This window comes from Gymnoscopelus braueri (genome assembly GCF_963280865.1).
Source record: "Gymnoscopelus braueri genome assembly, chromosome: 7".
Taxonomy (NCBI): Eukaryota; Metazoa; Chordata; class Actinopteri; order Myctophiformes; family Myctophidae; genus Gymnoscopelus; species Gymnoscopelus braueri.
The window spans coordinates 15,158,877-15,180,393 of NC_137608.1; the positions used below are offsets into that span (position 1 = coordinate 15,158,877).

The 21,517-nt window shown below is 46.1% G+C and overlaps 1 protein-coding gene across 1 annotated transcript in view; it reads left to right on the forward strand.

Moving 5' to 3' along the window:
• The window catches only part of LOC308087860 (tetratricopeptide repeat protein 28-like), a 369,778-nt gene that overhangs the window by 336,052 nt on the left and 12,209 nt on the right, over positions 1–21,517 (forward strand). Inside the window, 8 exon segments of the mRNA XM_080432067.1 lie at positions 442–571; positions 1,212–1,430; positions 5,256–5,399; positions 5,402–5,414; positions 8,908–9,048; positions 15,248–15,392; positions 17,107–17,286; positions 17,533–18,104. Coding sequence (XP_080288193.1) covers positions 442–571; positions 1,212–1,430; positions 5,256–5,399; positions 5,402–5,414; positions 8,908–9,048; positions 15,248–15,392; positions 17,107–17,286; positions 17,533–18,104 — 1,544 coding nt within the window.

The following is a 21,517-nucleotide window of genomic DNA, read 5'->3' on the forward strand; positions in this document are numbered from 1 at the left end:
TTATTTGAGGTTGTTAACTCCCCATAAGAGCCCAAATTCATAACGAGTGATTTTTGGCGGACGCCCACCGCAGTTCGTAAACGGGAGTATACAGGCCGTGGTGTAATCTGCTTATTTATATCGCTCGAAAATACTTTTTTCGAGTATATGTGTGTCGTGTAGGACCTCAGGGAAGTCACTGCAGTATTATTGTCACACGAGAGCCACCGTAGTGTTGTCAAAGTAGCTTTTGCTGAAATCGCATTTGAAATCTCGTCTCGCGAGACTTCTGGAAGACCGGGTGTGCTATCCCAATAGCAACCGGAAGGCTCGCAAAAGCTACTTTGACAACACTACGGTGGCTTTTGGACTACACTATAGTTAATAAGATAAAACATGACATGAACATATGTAATTGTTGTGGATGTTGATTATTGCTTTGTGTTTGTTTTGTGTGTATAGCTCTACCGGGCGTCTGCACTGTTTGAGACCATACGCCACGAGGCCCAGCACAGCACCGACTACAAACTATCTCTATTCGACCTCCAGACCTCCTCCTACCAGGCACTCCAGAGAGTCCTTGTCAGCCTAGGTATGGTGAACCTCTACTTGTCTGATTTAGCATCCTCCTCATGAATTTAGTGTGTGTGTGTGTGTGTGTGTGTGTGTGTGTGTGTGTGTGTGTGTGTGTGTGTGTGTGTGTGTGTGTGTGTGTGTGTGTGTGTGTGTGTGTGTGTGTGTGTGTGTGTGTGTGTGTGCGCGCACGCATTCGTGCGCCACGTATGGAGGAGACGATGCTTCCTGTATCCGTGATCTGTATCCTGAAACACTTTTTGCTGAGTTTTCCAAGTTTGTGCATTTACTATTGTTTGTGTTCAAGAATTTCCCCAAAAAAGACGGTAGGCAGCGTTTCCGGTTGTGTCTCCTACCGGAACCGCTGCTGGTCATCAAATTATTGGCTTAGGAATGAGCGACAAAAACTGAAAAATATCCATGAATTCAAGTCTCTTCATTTTGGGGGTGAACTATCCCTTTAAATGTGAACGCAAATAAAGATGTTAAATGTGTGTGTGTGTGTGTGTGTGTGTGTGTGTGTTGTGTGTGTGTGTGTGCGTGTGCGTGCGCCTTTTTTATGTCTGCTAATTCTGTCATATCAATACTTAAACGTTACAAAATACAAATGTGCACGTCAAACTGTAATCACACTGTGACCTCTCTGTGCCACCTTACAGGCCACCATGACGAGGCCCTGGCGGTAGCGGAGCGGGGTCGCACGCGGGCCTTCGCCGACCTGCTGGTGGAGCGGCAGACGGGCCAGCAGGACTCGGACCCTTACACCCCGGTGACGGTGGAGCACATCCTGGACACGGTCAACAGCCAGAGGGCCCTGGTGCTCTACTTCTCCATGGCCGCCGGCTACCTGTACAGCTGGCTGCTGGCTCCAGGAGCAGGTAAACACCCACCTACTCACCCTCTGCTGCTACAGTACGTTCACATTAGGGATGTGTAAAAGTGACCAAAATGAAATTCGATTACTATAATTCTATTAATAACGATTGTTCGAATATCTGACCCCGCCCCAATACAAAAAAAGATGTAAAAAAAAAAGGTTTATTAATATTTTTTAATATTCGATTTTTATCCTAAAAACGATTACCGTAAATTTCGGACTATAAGCCGCGACTTTTTTTTCCCATTTTTCGACCCTGCGGCTTATATAACGGTGCGGCTTATCTATGGATTTTTACAGCTAACGGCCACTAGGGGACCTCCTAAATCTATGGATTTTACACCCGCGGCTTATAGTCCAGTGCGGCTTATATATGTTCCAAACATTCAATTTAGCTGCTGCGGCTTATAGTCAGGTGCGGCTTATAGTGCGAAAATTACGGTATTTGAATATTCGATTGTTCTGACCCATCCCTAGTTCACATGAGCCTGTGCTAGTAGCAGTGATGGAAGAAGTACTCACATGTTTTACTTAATTAAAAGTATCTATACTGCAATATACTCTGTTACAAGAAGCAGTCCCGTATTCAAAATGTACTTGAGTAAAAGTAGAAAAGTATCGGCATGAAAATATACTTAAAGTACCAAAAGTAAAAGTACTCATTGTAATAATAATCAAAATCTAGAAAGAAACTAGTTACTAAAGTTTTCAAATAATTGTTGTGGAGTAATAATATTTGTCTCTGAGGTGTAGTGGAGTAGAAGTAAAAGTACTGAAAATTGGAAATACTCACATGCTCACACGTCGCAAACCCCTACAGACACACACAGTGTGCACACATGCGTAAATATGTTGTACATTCAACCTGATTGTACTGTGGTGTTGCTTTGGTTCAACCACCAGAGACCTTAAAGGTCACGGCCTATATTGGGCTGCTGCCAGGGTTAAGAAAGGCGAGTTTTAACACCAAGTGGCAGTGCCACCTGCCACTCTGCTGCCCCCCGCCGCGCCTCTCACCCCACAGGGCATCACACAGTGAGGCTTGGCTAATTGAGAGTGACAGAGCCAACACAACACCATGACGATGGACACACGTCAAGCCAACAGGCGCACACTTAATCTCAATCTGTCACCTTCCTTCTTTCATTTCCCCTCCTTTTTCCCCCCCTTTGCGTCCTTTTTTCCCCCCCTTGCGTCTTTCTCTCTGTCTTTCTTGCTTTATGTCGTCTCTGTTGGGTGCAGTATTGATTTCGTCGACTAAAACTGTGACGAAAAATGTCTGTTGACTACGTTTTGTCACTGACGAAAACGAAATAAAAACTACTGTAATTAAAAACTGAGCTATGATGACTAAAACAAAAAATACTAAATATACTGACAATTTCGTAAAAAAAATGAAAACTAGACTAAAATGTTTGGGAGGGATTAGTGGATCCAGTAGAACTAAGACAAGTCATCATGGGTGCGCGCGGGTGTCACAGACCGAAAATTAGTCGATCTACAAGCTGTAGATCGTCTATTTTCGGCATGCAGCTAAGTGAAAATCATTTCGATGCCATCACGGCCCGCCCCAAAAAATGTTTAGTCGACTAAATCAACTGTAGATTTAGTCAACTAAAATCTTATGATATTTAGTGAAACTAAAACTGAAACTAGTGACTAAAATAGGACTAAAACTAAACAGAATTTTATTCAAAAGACTAGGACATGTCAAAATCAATACCAGTTGGGTTGAAACGTCATATGTCCAAAACTGTACATTTTCAGGATTCAAATTTTAAAAAAGCTAGCAGATCGACAAGCTCGATCTTTTGTGTGAAGCTGTAGTATGATCAAGTAGGACATTAATTTACGAAGTCAGAATATGGAGATAAGAGGTTTCTCCCCGACAGCGACGATATATTTCTGTCCTTTCCATCTGTCATTGTTCCGGCTCCAACACACAAAGAAAGACCCACAAACTACAATAATAAAGGCTGTATGTTGTCTGTCTGGGAGCGGTTGTACAAGTACATGCTGTCATACTGACAACTGTGGCTGGTTGTTGTGGTATCATCCTCCTCCCCTCTCTCTACTCCGGGGTCCTCTCCCTGCTGAAATATGTATAATGACAACTCTGACCCAAAGTCCCACGCCCACCAGGGCCTGATCATTTGATCAAACTGCGCTCCCAGGCATGGCAGGCTGAACCTGACCCCAAACAGTAGTCATATGGACGGGGAAGGAATACGACGGGGGATTTATGGATATAGCTTCAAAGAGACCGAGCGTTGCCCCGGGCTAAAGAGGGAGCCACTATCTCACTAATCGCCTGTCTGTCTGTTCCTGGCATTCGCTGGCATCCAGCTGGCATTATGAGAGAGAGAGAGAGAGAGAGAGAGAGAGAGAGAGAGAGAGAGAGAGAGAGAGAGAGAGAGAGAGAGAGAGAGAGAGAGAGAGAGAGAGAGAGAGAGAGAGAGAGAGAGAGAGAGAGAGAGAGAGAGAGAGAGAGAGAGAGAGAGAGAGAGAGAGAGAGAGAGAGAGAGAGAGAGAGAGAGAGAGAGAGAGTCCCAGTCAGTGAAGGGACTGAGGGGCCTAATTGCTTTACTGGGGTAGAGAGCACACATCATGCCATCTCATAGACACACAAAAGCGCGCACGTACACAAACACACACAAGTTATGTTAACCACTTATTATATTTTGACAATATAATGACATTCCAAAATAAGTTGAAAGCTGTTAAGAACACGCACGCACACACGCACGTACGCACGCATGCACGCACGCACACACACACGCACGCTATTCCCGTAAACAACAAATCTCGGTACACATTCATCACACATGCACACTTGTGACTTATTTAAAAGAAGGTGCAGCATGCACGCACTCCCTGTTTCCTTATTCAGCACATGGCAGCGCACGTTCACAGCTGCATGCATCAACGTGCACACAGACATCCTGCATCCCACCTGCACACACGCACACACACACACACACACACACACACGCACACACACACACACACACACACACACACTGCACAACGCCCCCCTTCCCACCCCTTTTCCCCTCATCATAGCTCAGCTGAGCTCCCATGGCGGGTGGCAGATGGCACATCATGCAGCCCACTCTTATCTTTTATTGAGCGTTATTTGTTTCCTTCATTCGTTGCCACGCAGACGCATGCTACAACAACGCATCGTTTTCAATGTGAAAATGAAATTGTCACAATATGCTGTATCCTGGTGTATAAGCCGTTTATATGAGTCGAGCTGTGTCATTTGAAAATATTTATGTTTTTTAAACTCTCTAGTCCATTGGTGGGGTCCCCAGCTAAATTAGTTAATATAGCATCACAATCATTATCCATTTACTGTGGAACTCACTCCCAGCTCACATCAGAGCTGCCCCCACACTCACCAGGTTTAAAACCACACTCAAAACCTCACCTTTTCCGCCCCTCCCTTTTGTTTTGTTTACCTTTCTTTTATAGTTTTAAACCTTTTAACTAGTTATTATTATATTATTTTTAATAAAGTTGTTACTATATCTGCTCTGTAAATCTACAAGCTCACTTCGTGCCGTGCTGATTGCTTGTACATTTGCTATTTTTGAAAATATTTGAAAAATATCAGAACATTTTGAATATTTTTTATTTTGTTTCTAACATAAATCTTCTCTCCTGGCGGTCCCTCCCTGGCACACGAAAAAAAACCTTTTCAGAGGGGGGGTCCACGGCCCAAATATCAATTTGGGGGTCCTTGACTTGACATGAAGTTTGAGAACCATGCACTGCTTCCAGTCTAAAACTCACTCTTTCCCTGACTTTCACCCACCCACAGGTATCCTGAAGTTCCACGAGGTGTACCTGGGCGAGGGCGTGACGGAGGTGGGGCCCGAGTTCCAGGAGAGCGGCGGCGGGGGCGTGGCCAGCGGCTCCTCCCTGGAGCAGCACATCGCCAGCGCCCGCGAGGCTCTGGGCGTCGAGTCTATTACAGCAGGTGAGAACCAGACCCATAGAGAGAGAGAGTTGCGTCACGCTTTGATCTAGCCGCAAAGCAGGATGTTGCCTATCCTGTAGTTCCAAACATTGGAACTATCCCATGAGATAGAAAGAGACCTTCCGCATTCCATAGGATAAGGATAATCCTTTTTTTAACAGGTCGTTCAGTTAAGTCCTTGCGGTCTTGTTTACAATGAGAACCTGTGAGCAATTAGGGGTTAAGAGTCTTGCTCAGGACAGATATAATTTCATCGACACATATGCTGACCTGGCCTGGATTTGAACCTGGGGCAACCAGGGCCTCTGGCTCCTAGGCGGGCTCACTAACCACCCAGCTATGTGACCCCAATTCTTACAATGGGAGTCACCGCTATGTGTCGTCACTCTCATAGTTATATCACGCTGGGTGAGACACTTAACAAAAGCCTTGACACTTTTACCCACTGAGCAAAAACATGTTTGGATGCATTAGAGGGTATTTTCAGTCGTGCAGAAGGTATGAGCGAGTGGGTGAGTGGGTGAGTGAGTGAGTGAGTATAGAGAGGGGCATTATTATGCCCCACTGCACCTTTTGACGACAGGCCTCCAGTCGCTATACCTGTCCAAGCTTCTCCACTCTGTTCCCACTGGAACAAATGAGATGGAATAATGGCCCCCCAGACTCCATGTGCCCAGACCGAAGAAAACAAACAAGCGAAGCCTGAGAAAGCCAGAGAAAGTGGGTGGTGAGCAGAGTGGGTGTTGCTGATAGAAGGAGGAAGAAAGAAAAAAGAAGAATGATAGAAAAAAAGGGTTGAGATACTGGGGTGAGATCAATGGGTAAAAGTCAAGGCAGCAGATCTGAAATCCAGCTGGTGGGTTTCTGCAGCATGATGGGGGGGACAGGGGACGAGGGGGGACCAGGGATATTGACAGCTTGCAATCTCTCCCCTTCACTTCTATGGGCTCAGCAACTGAATCAGAAAGTCAGACCCATTTTTCCTCTAGTTGTGAGTTTGATCCATGGTGCCCAGCTGGTCAGACCCCGGTGCCAGGCTGCCAGCCCTCCGTCGCCACGGCAGCCTGGCCCTTCCTGCCCCATTACCAGCTCATTTACTGCTCCAATGGGAGGCAGAGCGCACACCACCGCGCCTGGATGGCCACAATATGGCACCACTTACCTACCGCCCCATTCATTCTCCATGGAGAGAGAGGGAGAGAGAGAGAGAGAGAGGGAGAGGGAGAGGGAGAGAGAGAGGGAGAGAGAGAGTCGAAGAGAGAGGGAGAGAGAGGTGGGAATGCTTGGAATGAATGGAGAAAAAGGATGGAGTGAATAGGAGGGAGGGCATATGTGTGTGTGTGTGTGTGTGTGTGATAGAAGGCAGGCTACAGAGAGGAGAAAGCAAGCAGCTTTTGTCGCTGGAGGACCTGATGTATTCATAAATCCCTATGTGGCGTTTAATTCACTGAATACATAACCGCGGTGTCCTGGCTTTGACTCTGTGTGGCACGCCATGGCATGCCAACCTTCCTCCTCACTGCCCTCCCTGACATGGGCTTTGTCACTGTCCTGGCTGAATGGAGCAGAAAAGGCTCCAATAAAAAATAAATAAAATGGAAATCTCTGCTGCTGCTACTAGTCTGCAGTGGTGGAAAAAAGTACTCAAATTCTTTACTTAAGTAAAAGTATCAATTCTGCGATATAGAAATACTCTGTTACAAGTAAAAGTCCAGAATTCCAAATTTACTTGATTAAAAGCACAAAAGTATATTGGCATTAAATGTACTTAAAGTACTGTACCAAAGGTAAAAATACTAATATGAAAATAGCAGATCTACAAGCTCACAACGCGTCACGATGCGACGCGTTGTGAGCTTGTAGATCGTCTATTTTCAAATAGCCTATGTATAAAATAGGGCTAAAGTGTTTAATGTATGTTTCATATCATAGTTTATATCTGAAAAGTAACTTGTAGCCTAACTAAAGTTTTCAAATAATTGTAGTGGAGTAAAAGTACAGTATTTGCCTCTGAGACGTAGTGGAGTAGAAGTAAAAGTATTGGAAGTTGGAAATACTCAAGTGAAGTTCAAATACCTCAAAATTGCACTTAAGTACAGTATACTTAAGTAAATGTACTTAGTTACTTTCCACCACTGCTAGTCTGCCTACTATAGTATCTCTCCTATTCACTAGAGGTGTGTGGGCTGTGTGTGTGGACACACAGGGACCTCATGGGAGAAGGACCTCAGAGGAGATGAGACCAGATACTTGAGAAAACGATAAATAATTAGAAAGGAGAGAGAGAGAGAGCGAGAGAGAGAAAGAGAGATTTCCCATGGTGCCTATACTAAGGTTTGGCACTCAACTGGCCGTGTGAGCAGGAAGCAGACCCAGAGCAGTGAGAGATGAGGAGAGGCTGAGGCTCAGGACCAAGAGGAGGCTGAGAGATGGAGGAATGTAGATGAAGTGGTGTTGGAGTACTGTAGCAGTGGTGGATGATGATGATGATGATGATACCATCGACTCCCCACAGACTAGGGGAGCGTCCGCAGCATCACAATGAGAGGATTTGACTCCACTTGACTATAGTGTCAGGGACTCAGACCACGGCTGGGAAATGAGGACATGTTTATAGATGGATAGATAGATAGATATCTTTATTGACCTTTTATTGAGACAGCACAGCAGTTTAAGTTACAGATACAGGGCATTGGAAGTACTGTAAGATACATTCACAGGAAGAGTAACATCACAATAAAGACACCATAGAATTTTTCACCCGCTGGTGAAGAGAAAAATGTCTGCATAATTCCTTTTAGATCATTTTTCAGATCAGCTCACAACGCGTCGCAATTTACAATTCCTTTTATCCGGAGTGACTTGCATGTCGCAATGCATTGTGTGAGCTTGTAGATTATTCAACGTTTTCGCCAGGGACGTGCAGAAGGATTTGGAGAGGCAGGGGCTGGAATTTCAAAAGGGCACCTATTTTATTTTTTTTACTAACAATTACCATTCTTTTAGGCCCGAAAATCCGAAAAGGTATCATTGCGTGCTTAATGTCCTCAAAGTCACGCACCCAATACGCTTTGAACTGAGCAGATTGGACCTTCCATTCCAGAGATAATGGCCAAAACATCTTGAAAACGGCCACTTTCGCCGGTTTTCGATCGATTGAGTTTTGGCCATTGTCGCCCGTTTTTCTTTAATAACACGGGCTAGGAAGGTCGTATGGCGACAAACTAGATACCTGAGGAAAGTTAGCTTTGAGCTGCATCCAGCACATCCACTGCCATTTCCGTCAGCCTTACCGTTTAGGGGCCAGGGGCAGTTGAAACCTTTTTTCCTTTTTTTCCCCCTTTTTTTTAGTCTGGAGAGGGCACTTTTTTAGCGACGTCGAAAAGGTCAGGGGCTCAAGCCCCTTTCATGTCTATGTGTGCACGTGCATGGTTTTCGCCTAGAACGATGTGCTAATGCTAGCTTCCTACCTCTCCCTGTCTTTCTCCTCCAGGGGTTGCTCCAGCAGCGAGACAGAAAGCGAGGCCGGAGACTTGCTGGACCAACAGTTCGAGGAGCTCAACAACAAGCTGAACTCGGTCACCGACCCCACGGGCTTCCTGCGCATGGTGTCCCGGAATAATCTCTTCAACAGGTGAGAGGCTGTTGCGAATTTGCGATGAGGCACCTGAGTTTATCCTCTGAGAACTCACAGGGAGGCGAAAACTCTTCGCCCCCATAATTATTTACACAAAGAAATGAAACAAAAAGGGGGGGGGGGGGATAAATCTGCCTAGGTAAGGAGATTTGGGGGGCATTGTGGCAGCTCCTGCATGGTGAAAGGAGTCTTTTCTCCATTGTTTCGCCAGCACAGAAGCACCACGTGAATCCTCCTTATCAAATCGCCTGAGCAGAGCCAAAGCTGTTAAAGCCCTTATCAGCCGCCCACTCTGACAGCACTGGCATCATGGCGTCCCTGTGTCTGTGTGTCCCTGCTGTGTCAAGAACGGAGATGAGGGTCATAGTATTTATACGTCCTGACTGTCCTATTTGTATATTTGCCTACATTACGGTCTAATTGTGTTTGCAGTACAGATTTGTGTTTAGTGTGTATATTCCAGTGGGTGTTCCCGTTCCCGTCAGGTTAAGAGTGCTACTTTAGGATTTTATGTGTGTGCGCAATATGTGTTTACATTGTACTAATTGGTTATGAAATAGTGTGTGTGTGTGCGTGTGCGTGCGTGCGTGTGTGTGTGTGTGTGTGTGTGTGTGTGTGTGTGTGTGTGTGTGTGTGTGTGTGTGTGTGTGTGTGTGTGTGTGTGTGTGGTGTGTGCGTGTGCGCATGCACGTGTGTGCTTGCTATAGTCTGGGTCACATTTCCATGTCCTCGTCCACAGTTGAGCTGCTCTTTGATGAGGGGGTAATTCCAGCTTTAATTGAGTCTCGGTTCTCATTAAGCCTCTTTAATGGGTTGTCGGTAATAATCCCCTCATCCACCCCCCCCCCCCCCCCCCCCAAAAAAAAAATATCTCGACTTATAAAGCTCCCCGTGCTTATAGGAGCCTACACTCTATCATCTGTCGTAGACGCCAAAGCGAGGGGAGAAACGGGAGAAAAGCTCATTGTCATTTTAAGTCATACATCTTGGGGTTTGATATTCAGACTCGCCTTTTATTTCACTTTCCCTTATCTAATTTTCCTGCTCGCTGGTATTTCAGTGAGCATTGAGATGTAGGGTATTAGGGGTAGAGGAGGTTGTAGTATTCCCATAATTAGCCTCAATTAAGACAATTGAGTTATTCCATCAAAGCAGAGAATTGTTGCAAGCGCTATAATCCAGCGACGACAGTTTGCCAAGACAAAGGTGTGAGAAATATTATGTCTCCACATGCAAAGGTCGTCTGTGTGGTATCCGCTTGTCCAATGTTATCATTGATAGTCCTTCATAATGGTAAATGGTGCATTCATATAGCGCTTTTATCCCAAAGCGCTTTACATCGATTGTGCATTACATTCACCCATTCACACACACATTCATACACACATTCATACACCGATGGCGGAGGAAACCATGCATGGCACCAACCTGCTCATCGGGAGCAATTAGGGCTTCAGCATCTTGCTCAAGGACACTTCGACACTAACTCTGGGGGAGCCACTGCCGCCCATTCAACTATTTAGATCCTATATAGATACTTTGTTGTACAACGTATTGAAAAATAGCCGATCTACAAGCTCATAACGCGACACAGTTTGTAGATAGAGATTTTTGTTTTTAAATGTATATGTCCAAAATAGGGACACCAGGGTGAAAGTGGTCAACCCTGCCCTCTAATCAATGCTAAATGTCAGGGATCGGCTACTATAATGCACTGAAAACATACATTCTAAATAAATGTATTTATTTATCAGGGACAGTGCACATTAATCAACGTGTCAGTTTTTCACATCCACTTTAATGAGCCAGAGTTAGCCAAAAGCTAATTGTCATCTGCAGTCCCTGAGCAGGCTGTTAAAAAGTGGTGATAATAGCTATCCATACAAAAACAGACATCAATACAAGGCAAGACAAGTAGACATAGTACAGGAGACAGAACAATTACAGTAAAATATGAGAAATTACACCAGTGAAAAATGGAGCTAATTACCCATAATTACAAATTTGGTTAGCTTTAAGCCATCTCTTTAAGGGATAGTTCACACAAAAGATGACTTATTTTCTATCAATTACACACCCCATGAAGCCTTGAATTCATGGAGATTTCTTTAGTTTTTGTCGCATTCCTAAGGCAATAATTTGATGACCGATGGAAAGATGCTAATGTCTCCTGTAGGAGACTCAAAGTTGACACTTTGAGTCTCCTGCCGGAGCCGCCACCGGTCATCAAATTATTGGCTTAGGAATGCGACAAAAACTAAAAAAATCTCCATGCATTCAAGGCTTCATGGGGTGTGTAATCGATAGAAAAAATGTCATTTTGGGGGGTGAACTATCCCTTTAAGGCTGAATTTGAAGGTCATATAGTTGGTGGTCTCTTACTTCGGTAGGGAGACTATTCCAGTGATGGGAGGCTCTAACAGAGAAGATTGTTTCACCAAACACACTATACGTCTGAATGGTACATTACAGTTACAGTCCCCTCTGGTAGTTGTTATGTCAGTGAATGGTACATCACAGTCCCCTCTGGTAGTTGCCCTTGTTGTTCTGTCACCACTTTCCCTTTTTCTATATGAACTGTTTCAGTTGGGGTTGGTGCAAGCCCATTTCAAACCTTAAAAATTAGACAAGCATCTTGCAAAATGTTTAAAGCTATCTTTTTTCACATGCTCTGACAGCATAATGAGTATTCCTGGAGAACCTAAATGCAGGTGTCAGCAAACATGTGCAGAGCAAGATTTCCACTTATCATCGCAAGGACTCCCAGTGGCCAGCAGCTTGTTACGCAGCAGAGTAGAGGAATCGGGTTAGCTTGGAAAGTTGGAACGCAGTTGTGGCTTAGGGAGCCAAAGTAGATCTACCTTTATCACAGCTCCTCTGCCCTGGCTGTTTAACTCAGTGGTTTTCAGCCTTTTATGTGCTCGAGGCACACCAATGGGCAAGTCAAACTCTCAAGGCTTTTCAGGATTCAATTAAAAAAATAGCGAAAGTAGCAGATCTACAAGCTCAAAACGAAAAATGTAAATATGGAGATAAGAGGTTTGACAGCAATGCTATCTAAAAACTATTCTCACCTATTATGACATGTAAATAATTGGGACGGCAGGTTGAAAGTTGTTAAAAACATTTATTTTGGTATAGAAATTGCTTCTATTTTGGGAAATGTTTATATTATAAACATAATATTTTTATCCCACGATTTTGTAACCCTATTTTTCACCCAGTGCCTAAGCTTATAATCCTGGGCGCGATTCTCCCTCTGCCAGCCTGGGGAGAGCCCAGAACTGAGCTCATGCTTCCTTCAGTGCATGAGGAATGAGCAGGCCGCTTCTTATCACCTGACAGGGGGGAGTTTCCCCGGTAGGAGCGTGGAAGGAACATGTTATTCCAACCAGTTCCCTAGGGGACACGGGGAGAACATGCAAACTCCACACAGAAAGGCCCTTTCGCCAACCCCTCCTAGGGTACGGGCACTGATGACGCGGAGGAGAGGACACGCCCCCAGCACCCACAGCGTCCCCGGCGGGAATCGAACCCAGGACCTTCTAGCTGTGACGCGACAGCGCTACCGACTGCACCACCGTGCCCCCCTGATAGTAGATAGTATAGTAAAAAAATATTCATAACTTTCTGTATAGTAGTAGGCCTATATGTTGCAACAATGAGTGGTGTGGTTGTCACAGAATCCCAAGGCACACCCATGGACTTGTCTCCCAGCACTCCACTGTGCCTTGGCACTCCGTTTGGGAACCACTACTGCTTTAACTCAGAAGCATTCGACCCAAATCCAAAAGCAGCCAGCCGGGAGACCCCACCCACCCACGCTCTCAGGCTTCCTTTTGTCTTTTCTTGCCTTGAATGCCTTCGTCTCCTTCTTGCACTTGACATATACACGTACTGTATGCCGTACACACTCACCCTCTCTCTCTCTCTCTCTCTCTCTCCTCTTGTCAGGCTAACAAATGGCTGTTTGCTTTCCCATGGCAGCCCATGCCAAAGCCCGGGAGAGAGAGAGAGAGAGAGAGAGAGAGAGGGAGACGAGTGGGAGAGAGAGAGCATTGGGGAGGTTGGAGGGGTGCCTGTGGCCCGAGGGCAAAGCATGAGGGCAGGATGGATGTCTGTTGGCATGGGGGCAGAAGGAAGCCTGGAGGAGACTGTGGGTGCAGGAGCAGATGGAGAACAGTGACAAGTGTGCCCATAAAAATCTCTCTCTCTCTCTCTCTCTCTCTCTCTCTCTCTCTCTCTCTCTCTCTCTCCCTCTCTCTCTCTCTCTCTCTCTCTCTCTCTCTCTCTCTCTCTGTGTTGCATACAACACTGGCGGCTTACTACCTCAAGGGCCACCATTACCATAGCTTTCACTGTGGCGCGTGTCTCAGCCCTGGCAGGGAGCTGTCAGTCTTTGCTGTCGCACAGCAGAGAGACCCATTTGTATACAGCAGAGGGCTGGCTTAAATGTAGAACGGCAGCCGCTCGATGTGTTGCTGTTTAGTTCAGGGAACTCGGGAAAGAAAGAGGAGGAAAAAAAGCGAAGAAGGCTGCATGCAGCACAATCATTTACAATGCATTACAGAGCATCACTATCTCCTTTTGCATCGACTGGGAAATGTCCTGGTTTGTGTGTGTGTGTGTGTGTGTGTGTGTGTGTGTGTGTGTGTGTGTGTGTGTGTGTGTGTGTGTGTGTGTGTGTGTGTGTGTGTGTGTGTGTGTGTGTGTGTGTGTGTACAATCGGTCCTTATCAGGACAAGAGCTGGTAGAATAGAGAGGATGGAAGAGGAGGAGAACGCTCACCTCTCTGATTCTGCTCAGCTTCATTGCTTTCATGCCGCAAAACTCAACTTCCAAGATTTCCCACGCAGTGTCACATCGCCATCTAGTGGACCCCAGTAGGATGACACGTGTATTTTCTTTCTCACAGTGGGGAGTGCCTCTTCTTTTGTGAACGGTCCATTGACACAAGCGCAAAGAGAGAGGGGCCATTCATCGTGTTTCTATACTGCCGGCTATGGTTGCACTTGTCACATTCTATGCATGTACCTCCTAGTCTGTGGCGCTGCTGACAGACAGGGGAGTATGTATGTCACAAGAGAGAAAGATGATCCACTAGGATTTGAGTGGGTTCAATGGCTGCTTTTCCTGCCGCAGTGTGTTATGCCATTATTACCACACACACACACAGCCCACAGGAACTGCTGTGACTCAGTGTGCATCTTACCAGCAGCCATATCTGATGCAACACTCTGCAGCAAGCAGCCGTCAACCACTTCAGCACTGTGTTCCAAATACTCATTAACGGCAGCATGATGTTGTGGAGTTCCTGGTGGTGGGAGGGGTCTGATAACGCAAGACCCTTATTTACGTGCAATCATTGTAATTTGTTGCAGAATGTAGTCCAGAGCACATTCCCACCCAACCCCCCAGCCTCAGGGATACATTATAATATAAGGACATTTTGATTAGATTAGATTGCATTGGACAACTTTTAATGGCAAAATCAGTTTTTGTCGCACCAGAGAATGAAAATGCTCCTTAAAATGCCCTTTGGATCAATATCAAGATAGTGTTTCCCGGTAATGAGATAACCGTGTTTTTTACTCGTCTGGAGGTATAGTTCATTTAGAAATGTAGTCTAAAAGGCCAGGTTTCTGGTCACGGTCCACTAGTCTACACTCTCTCTCTACTACTTCATTCACCTTTCCACCTATCACAGTGGGGCGTATCGGCTGGAATATTAAGTTCGGTCGATGACAAGCTCCTGGGGTTTTGCATTTGTTTTTGTTTCGATTGAAGGTCGAGAGATCTCGCCGGTCTACAAGCACTGCGTAAAACCCCCGACCCGTTATTGGTTGTTCTGAGCGGCTGGGGTGGGGGGGGGGGGGGGGGGCGGCGCACCAAGGCTGAATTACACACCTTGTATAATTTGAATGGAGGGATATCTGGGAAATATTAAATCAATCCTGCTTTAATACATCTGAACATCAACTTTTTATTATTATGATGATAGGAGACACGACTCAGTGTCTTAGATGCTCGTTGAGGTAATTGGAAAACTGAAAACGGACTTACACATCCCCAGTGATGGTTAACAGCAGGAATAAGTGGTACAGCTGCTGAACAGAAAACATATTTCGCCTTGTTGCGTGTTTCTCATGGTTTTGTGTGTATTTTGTGTGTGTTTTGTTCTATGTGCTCGTTGCAGGAGCTGTCAGAGTATGACCAGTCTCTTCAGCAACACCATGTCTCCAGCCAAAGATGACTGCTCCTCCCTGCCCCGCCGCTCCAGCAACCTCAGCAAGCCCCCCCTACGGGCCCTCTACGACCTGCTCATCGCACCTATGGAGGGGGTGAGTACTACAGTACCTGTGTGTGTGTGTGTGTGTGTGTGTGTGTGTGTGTGTGTGTGTGTGTGTGTGTGTGTGTGTGTGTGTGTGTGTGTGTGTGTGTGTGTGTGTGTGTGTGTGTGTGTGTGTGTGTGTGTGTGTGTGCGCGTGCGTGCTCTTGTGTGTATGTGTGTGTGCATGTGTTTGCTTGTGTGCATGCGTGCGTGCGTGCGTGCGTGCGTGAAATGACGAAATATATATAGGGCTGAAGTGGTAAATGTATGTTTTGTAATAGTAATTCAAATCTACAAAGTAACTAGTAACTAAAGTTTTAAAAGTACAATATTTGCTTCTGAGATGTAGTGGAGTAGAAGTAAAACTGCTGAAAATTGGAAATACTCCAGTAAAGTAAAAATCACACCCTGTGTGAAGTGGGCGGTGTCTTGCTAGCTAATCACAATACTGAATGGAGTCAACCAATCATGTACAAAAAATAAATACATTTATTGAAACACTCTTTATGATGGAAGAAACCATAACTTAAAAAAAACAAATTTATGTTTTTTTTAAAGTTATGGTTTCTTATAGGGCTATGCACATGTGTCATGTGACACTGGCCAATCACAGTCCTGAATAGACTGTGATTGGCCAATCACGGTGCAGGGTTAGGCGGGGTACCTTTTTGGCCAATCACAGCGCAGGATTTGTTGTACAAATATCCAAACCTCACTTATAGGGGCGGTTTCACCGCCCAAAAATCACACCCAGTGTGAAGTGGGCGGTGTGGTCATCACAGTGATGGAAGCTCACTTTAAAAAAAAGTTTTTTTTTTTTTAAGTGCTTAGTCCTAATTCATTTCATCATGTTTCTCGCTAGCCAATCACAGTGCTGAATAGAGTCAGCCAATAGAGTCAGCCAATCACAGTACAGCTAGGGGTGTACTAATGCTAGGGGTGTACTAATTATGAGCCAATCACAGTACAGCGAAGGGTGTACTAATGAGGTGTCCCAACCCCACTTATAGGGGCGGCTACACCGCCCAAAAATACCTCAACATTGTACTTAACACATTGGGTGCCAGAGGTTTATTAAAATATTATACGTTGAGTGCCTGCATTTCTTCCATCCACTTGCGTTATACGTTTCGTGCTGTAGAAGCCCCGACGCGGAAGTGCATGTAAACAAAGCGTGCGTGCGAGACGGCGGAGGGTCCCGACTAACGCCTGGAACAATAATATTTCCAACGCGATCCTCCATTGCAGCGTGATCGCCGATCGAAAACGGCTCGTTTCCACCACGTTAAAAAGAAATGGAGATATTAAGCTTTTAGTCAAGGAGATAACATTGAAAACGCCGACCGGAAGGATTTTTGACATGGAGCCAGATCCAGCCTCTTCTTCTCAGAAACTCCTTGGGTGATGTCAAAGTTTCGTTTTAGCGCCCCACGTGGGCCACTCGTATAAAAATTGAATTGGGTCAAAAACGGTCCGGACCGTTTTCGGCACTTCTCGTTTGGATCCTCAAAAACGGTCCGGACCGTTTATGGCACTCGATGTGTTAAGTACAGTACTTGAGTAAATGTACTTACAGTAGTTACTTTACACCATTGTTTGCGTTTTTGTGTGTGTGCGGTGTGAAAGAGCTCAGCTGTACATCCTTGTAATATGTGTGTGTTTGGGTGGCAGTATACTGTATTAACTGTGTGTGTGTGTGTGTGTGTGTGTGTGTGTGTGCTCAGGGTCTGATGCACTCCAGTGGGCCTGTGGGCAGACACAGACAGCTGGTGATGGTGCTGGAAGGAGAGCTTTACCTCATCCCCTTCGCCCTGCTGAAGGGAAGCTCCTCTAACGAGTACCTGTACGAGCGCTTCAGCCTCATCGCCGTGCCCTCCATCCACGGCCTGGGCTCCAGTTCCAAGGTTGTTGTCACAGCTCACATCTTGTTCAGATCTCTGATGATTACCTGTTCTGAATTGTAATGATGAAAAAATAGTTATCTGATTCTCTGAAAAAGAATGTTAATGTTTATGCTCATAAACTTTATTCGAACTCTTGTAAGATCCTCCCTTATGTTATGTTAAAGTTTGACAGAGTTTGCCAGCTGTTCCTGCTGCAGTTAGATTGCATGTTCACCTATAACAATTGTCCGTGTCCCCCCCCCACAGACTCACCCTCGGCGTCCAGGGGCGGCTCCGTGCGGCGGCGTCTCCATGGCGGCCGTGGTGGGCAACCCTCGCCTGCCGTCGCCCGTCATGGACCGCTGGCTGTGGGGCCCCATGCCCTCCGCCGAGGAGGAGGCCCTCATGGTGGCGGAGCTCCTGGGCTGCCAGCCCTTAGCCGGCTCCGTCGCCACCAAGGAGCGGGTCATGAGCGCCCTCACCCAGGCCGAGTGCGCCCACTTCGCCACCCACATCTCCTGGAAGCTGGCCGCCCTGGTGCTCACGCCCAACGTAGAGAGCGTGCCCGGCGGCGGCACGGGCGCCGGCGTGGGAGGGGTCGGGACGGCGGGGAGAGGCGGGCCTGGAGGAGGAGGCGGGAGGAGAGGCAGCGGCGGCGGCCAGGGGCGAGGGAGGAAGGGCTCGTTCGGGAGCAGCTACAACATCCCGGAGTCTCTGCACATGCAGGACGACAGCAGCGACGCGGGGAGCCTCTGTGACAGTCCGCCCCTGCAGGAGTTCCTGCTCACCGCGGCGGACATATTGGACCTGAGGCTGCCCGTCAAACTGGTGGTGCTGGGGTAAGAGACTAGAGAGCAAGGGGGAAGACGGAAAGATTTACCCTAGAAGGTTCAACCCAGTGGTTTTCAACCTTTTTCATGCCAAGGACCCCTAAATTGATATACATTTGGCTGCGAACCCCCATCTGAAAATGTTTTGTGCCATGGATGGACCCCCAAAAGCAAAGATTTGAGTTAAAAATGTTTCATAAAGATTTTTCATAAATAGCAGATCTACAAGCTCATATGAGCTTGTATATCTGCTATTTTTGAATAGCCAAAGCTAATTGGTGAAAATGATTGTGACGCTATGTTAACTCATTTCGCTGGAGACCCCCTAGTACCGCCCCAAGGACCACTGGTGGTCCCCGGACCACTGGTTGAGAACCACTGGTTTAACCCATTCAATCCGGGGGACGCCTCTCTGTCATTTTAAGATTTATTTTGGCTATTCAAAAATATAAGCAGATATACAAGCTCATAGCGCGGCCGCACTATGAGCGATTAATCATATTCCATCATATTCAAGGGCTTTTGGAGAGAAATGAGATTCCAGTCACTTTCAGTGTCAGAGCACTGCAGAGGGGAGGCGTGTGTGTCTGTGTCCAGCTGATGCTCGTTGACGCTCGTTAATGTTACATGCATCAAGGCAATTATGTTTCTGCACTGTCAAATAGGCCTACATCTAATCTATAGCATCAAAGCCATGGATTTTTTTTTACAAGTGACCCCCTCTGGCTTATAGATATTTTGTTCAAGCTGTTGTTAATAACTAGGCTACACTTGGTTGGTAAAAGTCCAGATGACAAGAATATGCCTATGATTTTAGTGTCATCGATATAACATCACCATAATGGCATTAGTAAATGATAAACACATGAAAATGAAAAAGACATGGGCGTGGCTTCCATGTGGATCTCTGCCGTCATGGTGATGTTATATTGATGACATCATCACTCTTGCCCAAATATGGAAGCGGAGGCAGCCTCAGCCTGCACACATCGGTGTTGCTAGGACATGCATGGCAACCGATTGTGTTGTGAGTGAGGTCAGACCAGAGCTCTGATCAGCATATATGAGGTGTGAAGTTACTTTAGACTTCCACTTCATTCTTACTGAGACCAGGAGAAGGTCTGACAGGGACATCCAGCCTCAACAGAACCTACAACTCTGTCCCCATCACAGTCCATCCATGTATAGCAGCAGATTCGACCATGAACCGCCACTCCTGGAAGGAGTGCGGTCCCAATCCTCCCAGATTAAGCTCTCCTGTTCTGAGCACACCTTTGTGTCTCATCCGAGCCACGGCGACCTCGACCACCAAACGCTGACGAATGAACAAATCTGCTCAGAGTCCCGTCAGCGAATAGTCAGCTCTGTAACAAGCCGGAAACAAGGAGATGCAGACCCACCGACATCTCATCAAAGTCATCAACGGTACACCAAGATGTCGAACCAACCAGGAGATGTAAAGAAACATCGGATGGTGTGCGCAGAAGAGAAAACTCACATCTGTAAAAAGTGTGACAAAAGTTTCAGTAAGTTAAGTCTCCTGAAGGCGCACCAGCGTGTCCACACCGGAGAAAAACCTTTCCACTGTCAACGGTGTGACAAGAGTTTCAATCAATTATGTAATCTGAAGACGCACCTGCGTATCCACACCGGAGAGAAGCCTTTCCAGTGTCAACGGTGTGACAAGAGTTTCAATCACTTAAGTAATCTGAAGACACACCGTCGTATCCACACTGGAGAGAAGCCGTTCCACTGTCAACGGTGTGACAAGAGTTTCAGTCAGTTAGACACTCTGAAGACACATCTGCGTATCCACACTGGAGAGAAGCCGTTCCACTGTCAACGGTGTGACAAGAGTTTCAGTCAGTTAGACACTCTGAAGATACATCTGCGTATCCACACTGGAGAGAAGCCTTTCCTGTGTCAACGGTGTGACAAGAGTTTCAGTCAGTTAGACACTCTGAAGATTCATCTGCGTATCCACACTGGAGAAAAGTCTTTCCAGTGTCAACGGTGTGACAAGAGTTTCAGTCAGTTAGAACATCTGAAGACACATCTGCGTATCCACACTGGAGAGAAGCCTTTCCTGTGTCAACGGTGCGACAGGAGTTTCAGTCATTCAGACACTCTGAAGACACATCTGCGTATCCACACTGGAGAGAAGCCTTTCTACTGTAAACAGTGTCATAAGAGTTTCAGTTGCTTAAATAGTCTTAAGAAACATCAGCGTATCCATACTGGAGAAAAACCTTTCCTCTGTAAACACTGTGACAAGAGCTTCAGTAGGTTAGACACTCTGAAGAGACATCTGCGTATCCACCAAGCCCCCTGAACCCAGTGGTTGCATTGAAGCGCATTGGACATGCTGGCCATTCAGAGGTACTGCAGCTCAAAACGTCTGGGGCCACTGCAGAGTCCTGCAACGGGCCGACGGGTACCCGCGTTTGACGGGTGAAAACGGGTGAAAATTTTACTTTGATAAGATCACGGGTACGGGACGGGCGGTACTGAACTAATCGCGGGCGGGTAGCATTTTATTGTGGAAATCAGAGAGCACTGTTTCCGCCCAAACAACGTCACTTGTGTAACTTAACACAGCACAACTGCGTGGAGCACGCTGGTCTGTTATCTTAACTCACAAAAACACATTGAACATCCTGTTAAAAACCTTCAAATTAAAACCATATGATGACGTAAACAACGACACATGTGTGCTGCGTAGATGCGCGTTCGCGCACATGGCTTAAGCTCGCTCCTCCGTCTTCACTTGATTTCTGTACAAACCTGACCACTGAATGTAACGCTGTTGTTGAAGGCTGCTATCTTTTTCAACACACTTTTCAATAGGATTTACATTTTAAACGGGTAAACGGTAAATGTTTCTGCACTGTCAAATAGGCCTACATCTAATCTATAGCATCAAAGCCATGGATTTATTTTTTTACAAGTGACCCTCTCTGGTTTATAGATATTTTGTTCAAGCTGTTGTTAATAACTAGGCTACACTTGGTTGGTAAAAGTCCAGATGACAAGAATATGCCTATGATTTTAGTGTCATCAATATAACATCACCATAATGGCATTAGTAAATGATAAACACATGAAAATGAAAAAGACATGGCGTGGCTTCCATGTGGATCTCTGCCGTCATGGTGATGTTATATTGATGACATCATCACTCTTGCCCAAATATGGAAGCGGAGGCAGCCTCAGCCTGCACACATCGGTGTTGCTAGGACATGCATGGCAACCGATTGTGTTGTGAGTGAGGTCAGACCAGAGCTCTGATCAGCATATATGAGGTGTGAAGTTACTTTAGACTTCCACTTCATTCCTACTGGGACCACGAGAAGGTCTGACAGGGAGACATCCATGTATAGCAGCAGATTCGACCATGAACCGCCACTCTTGGAAGGAGTGCG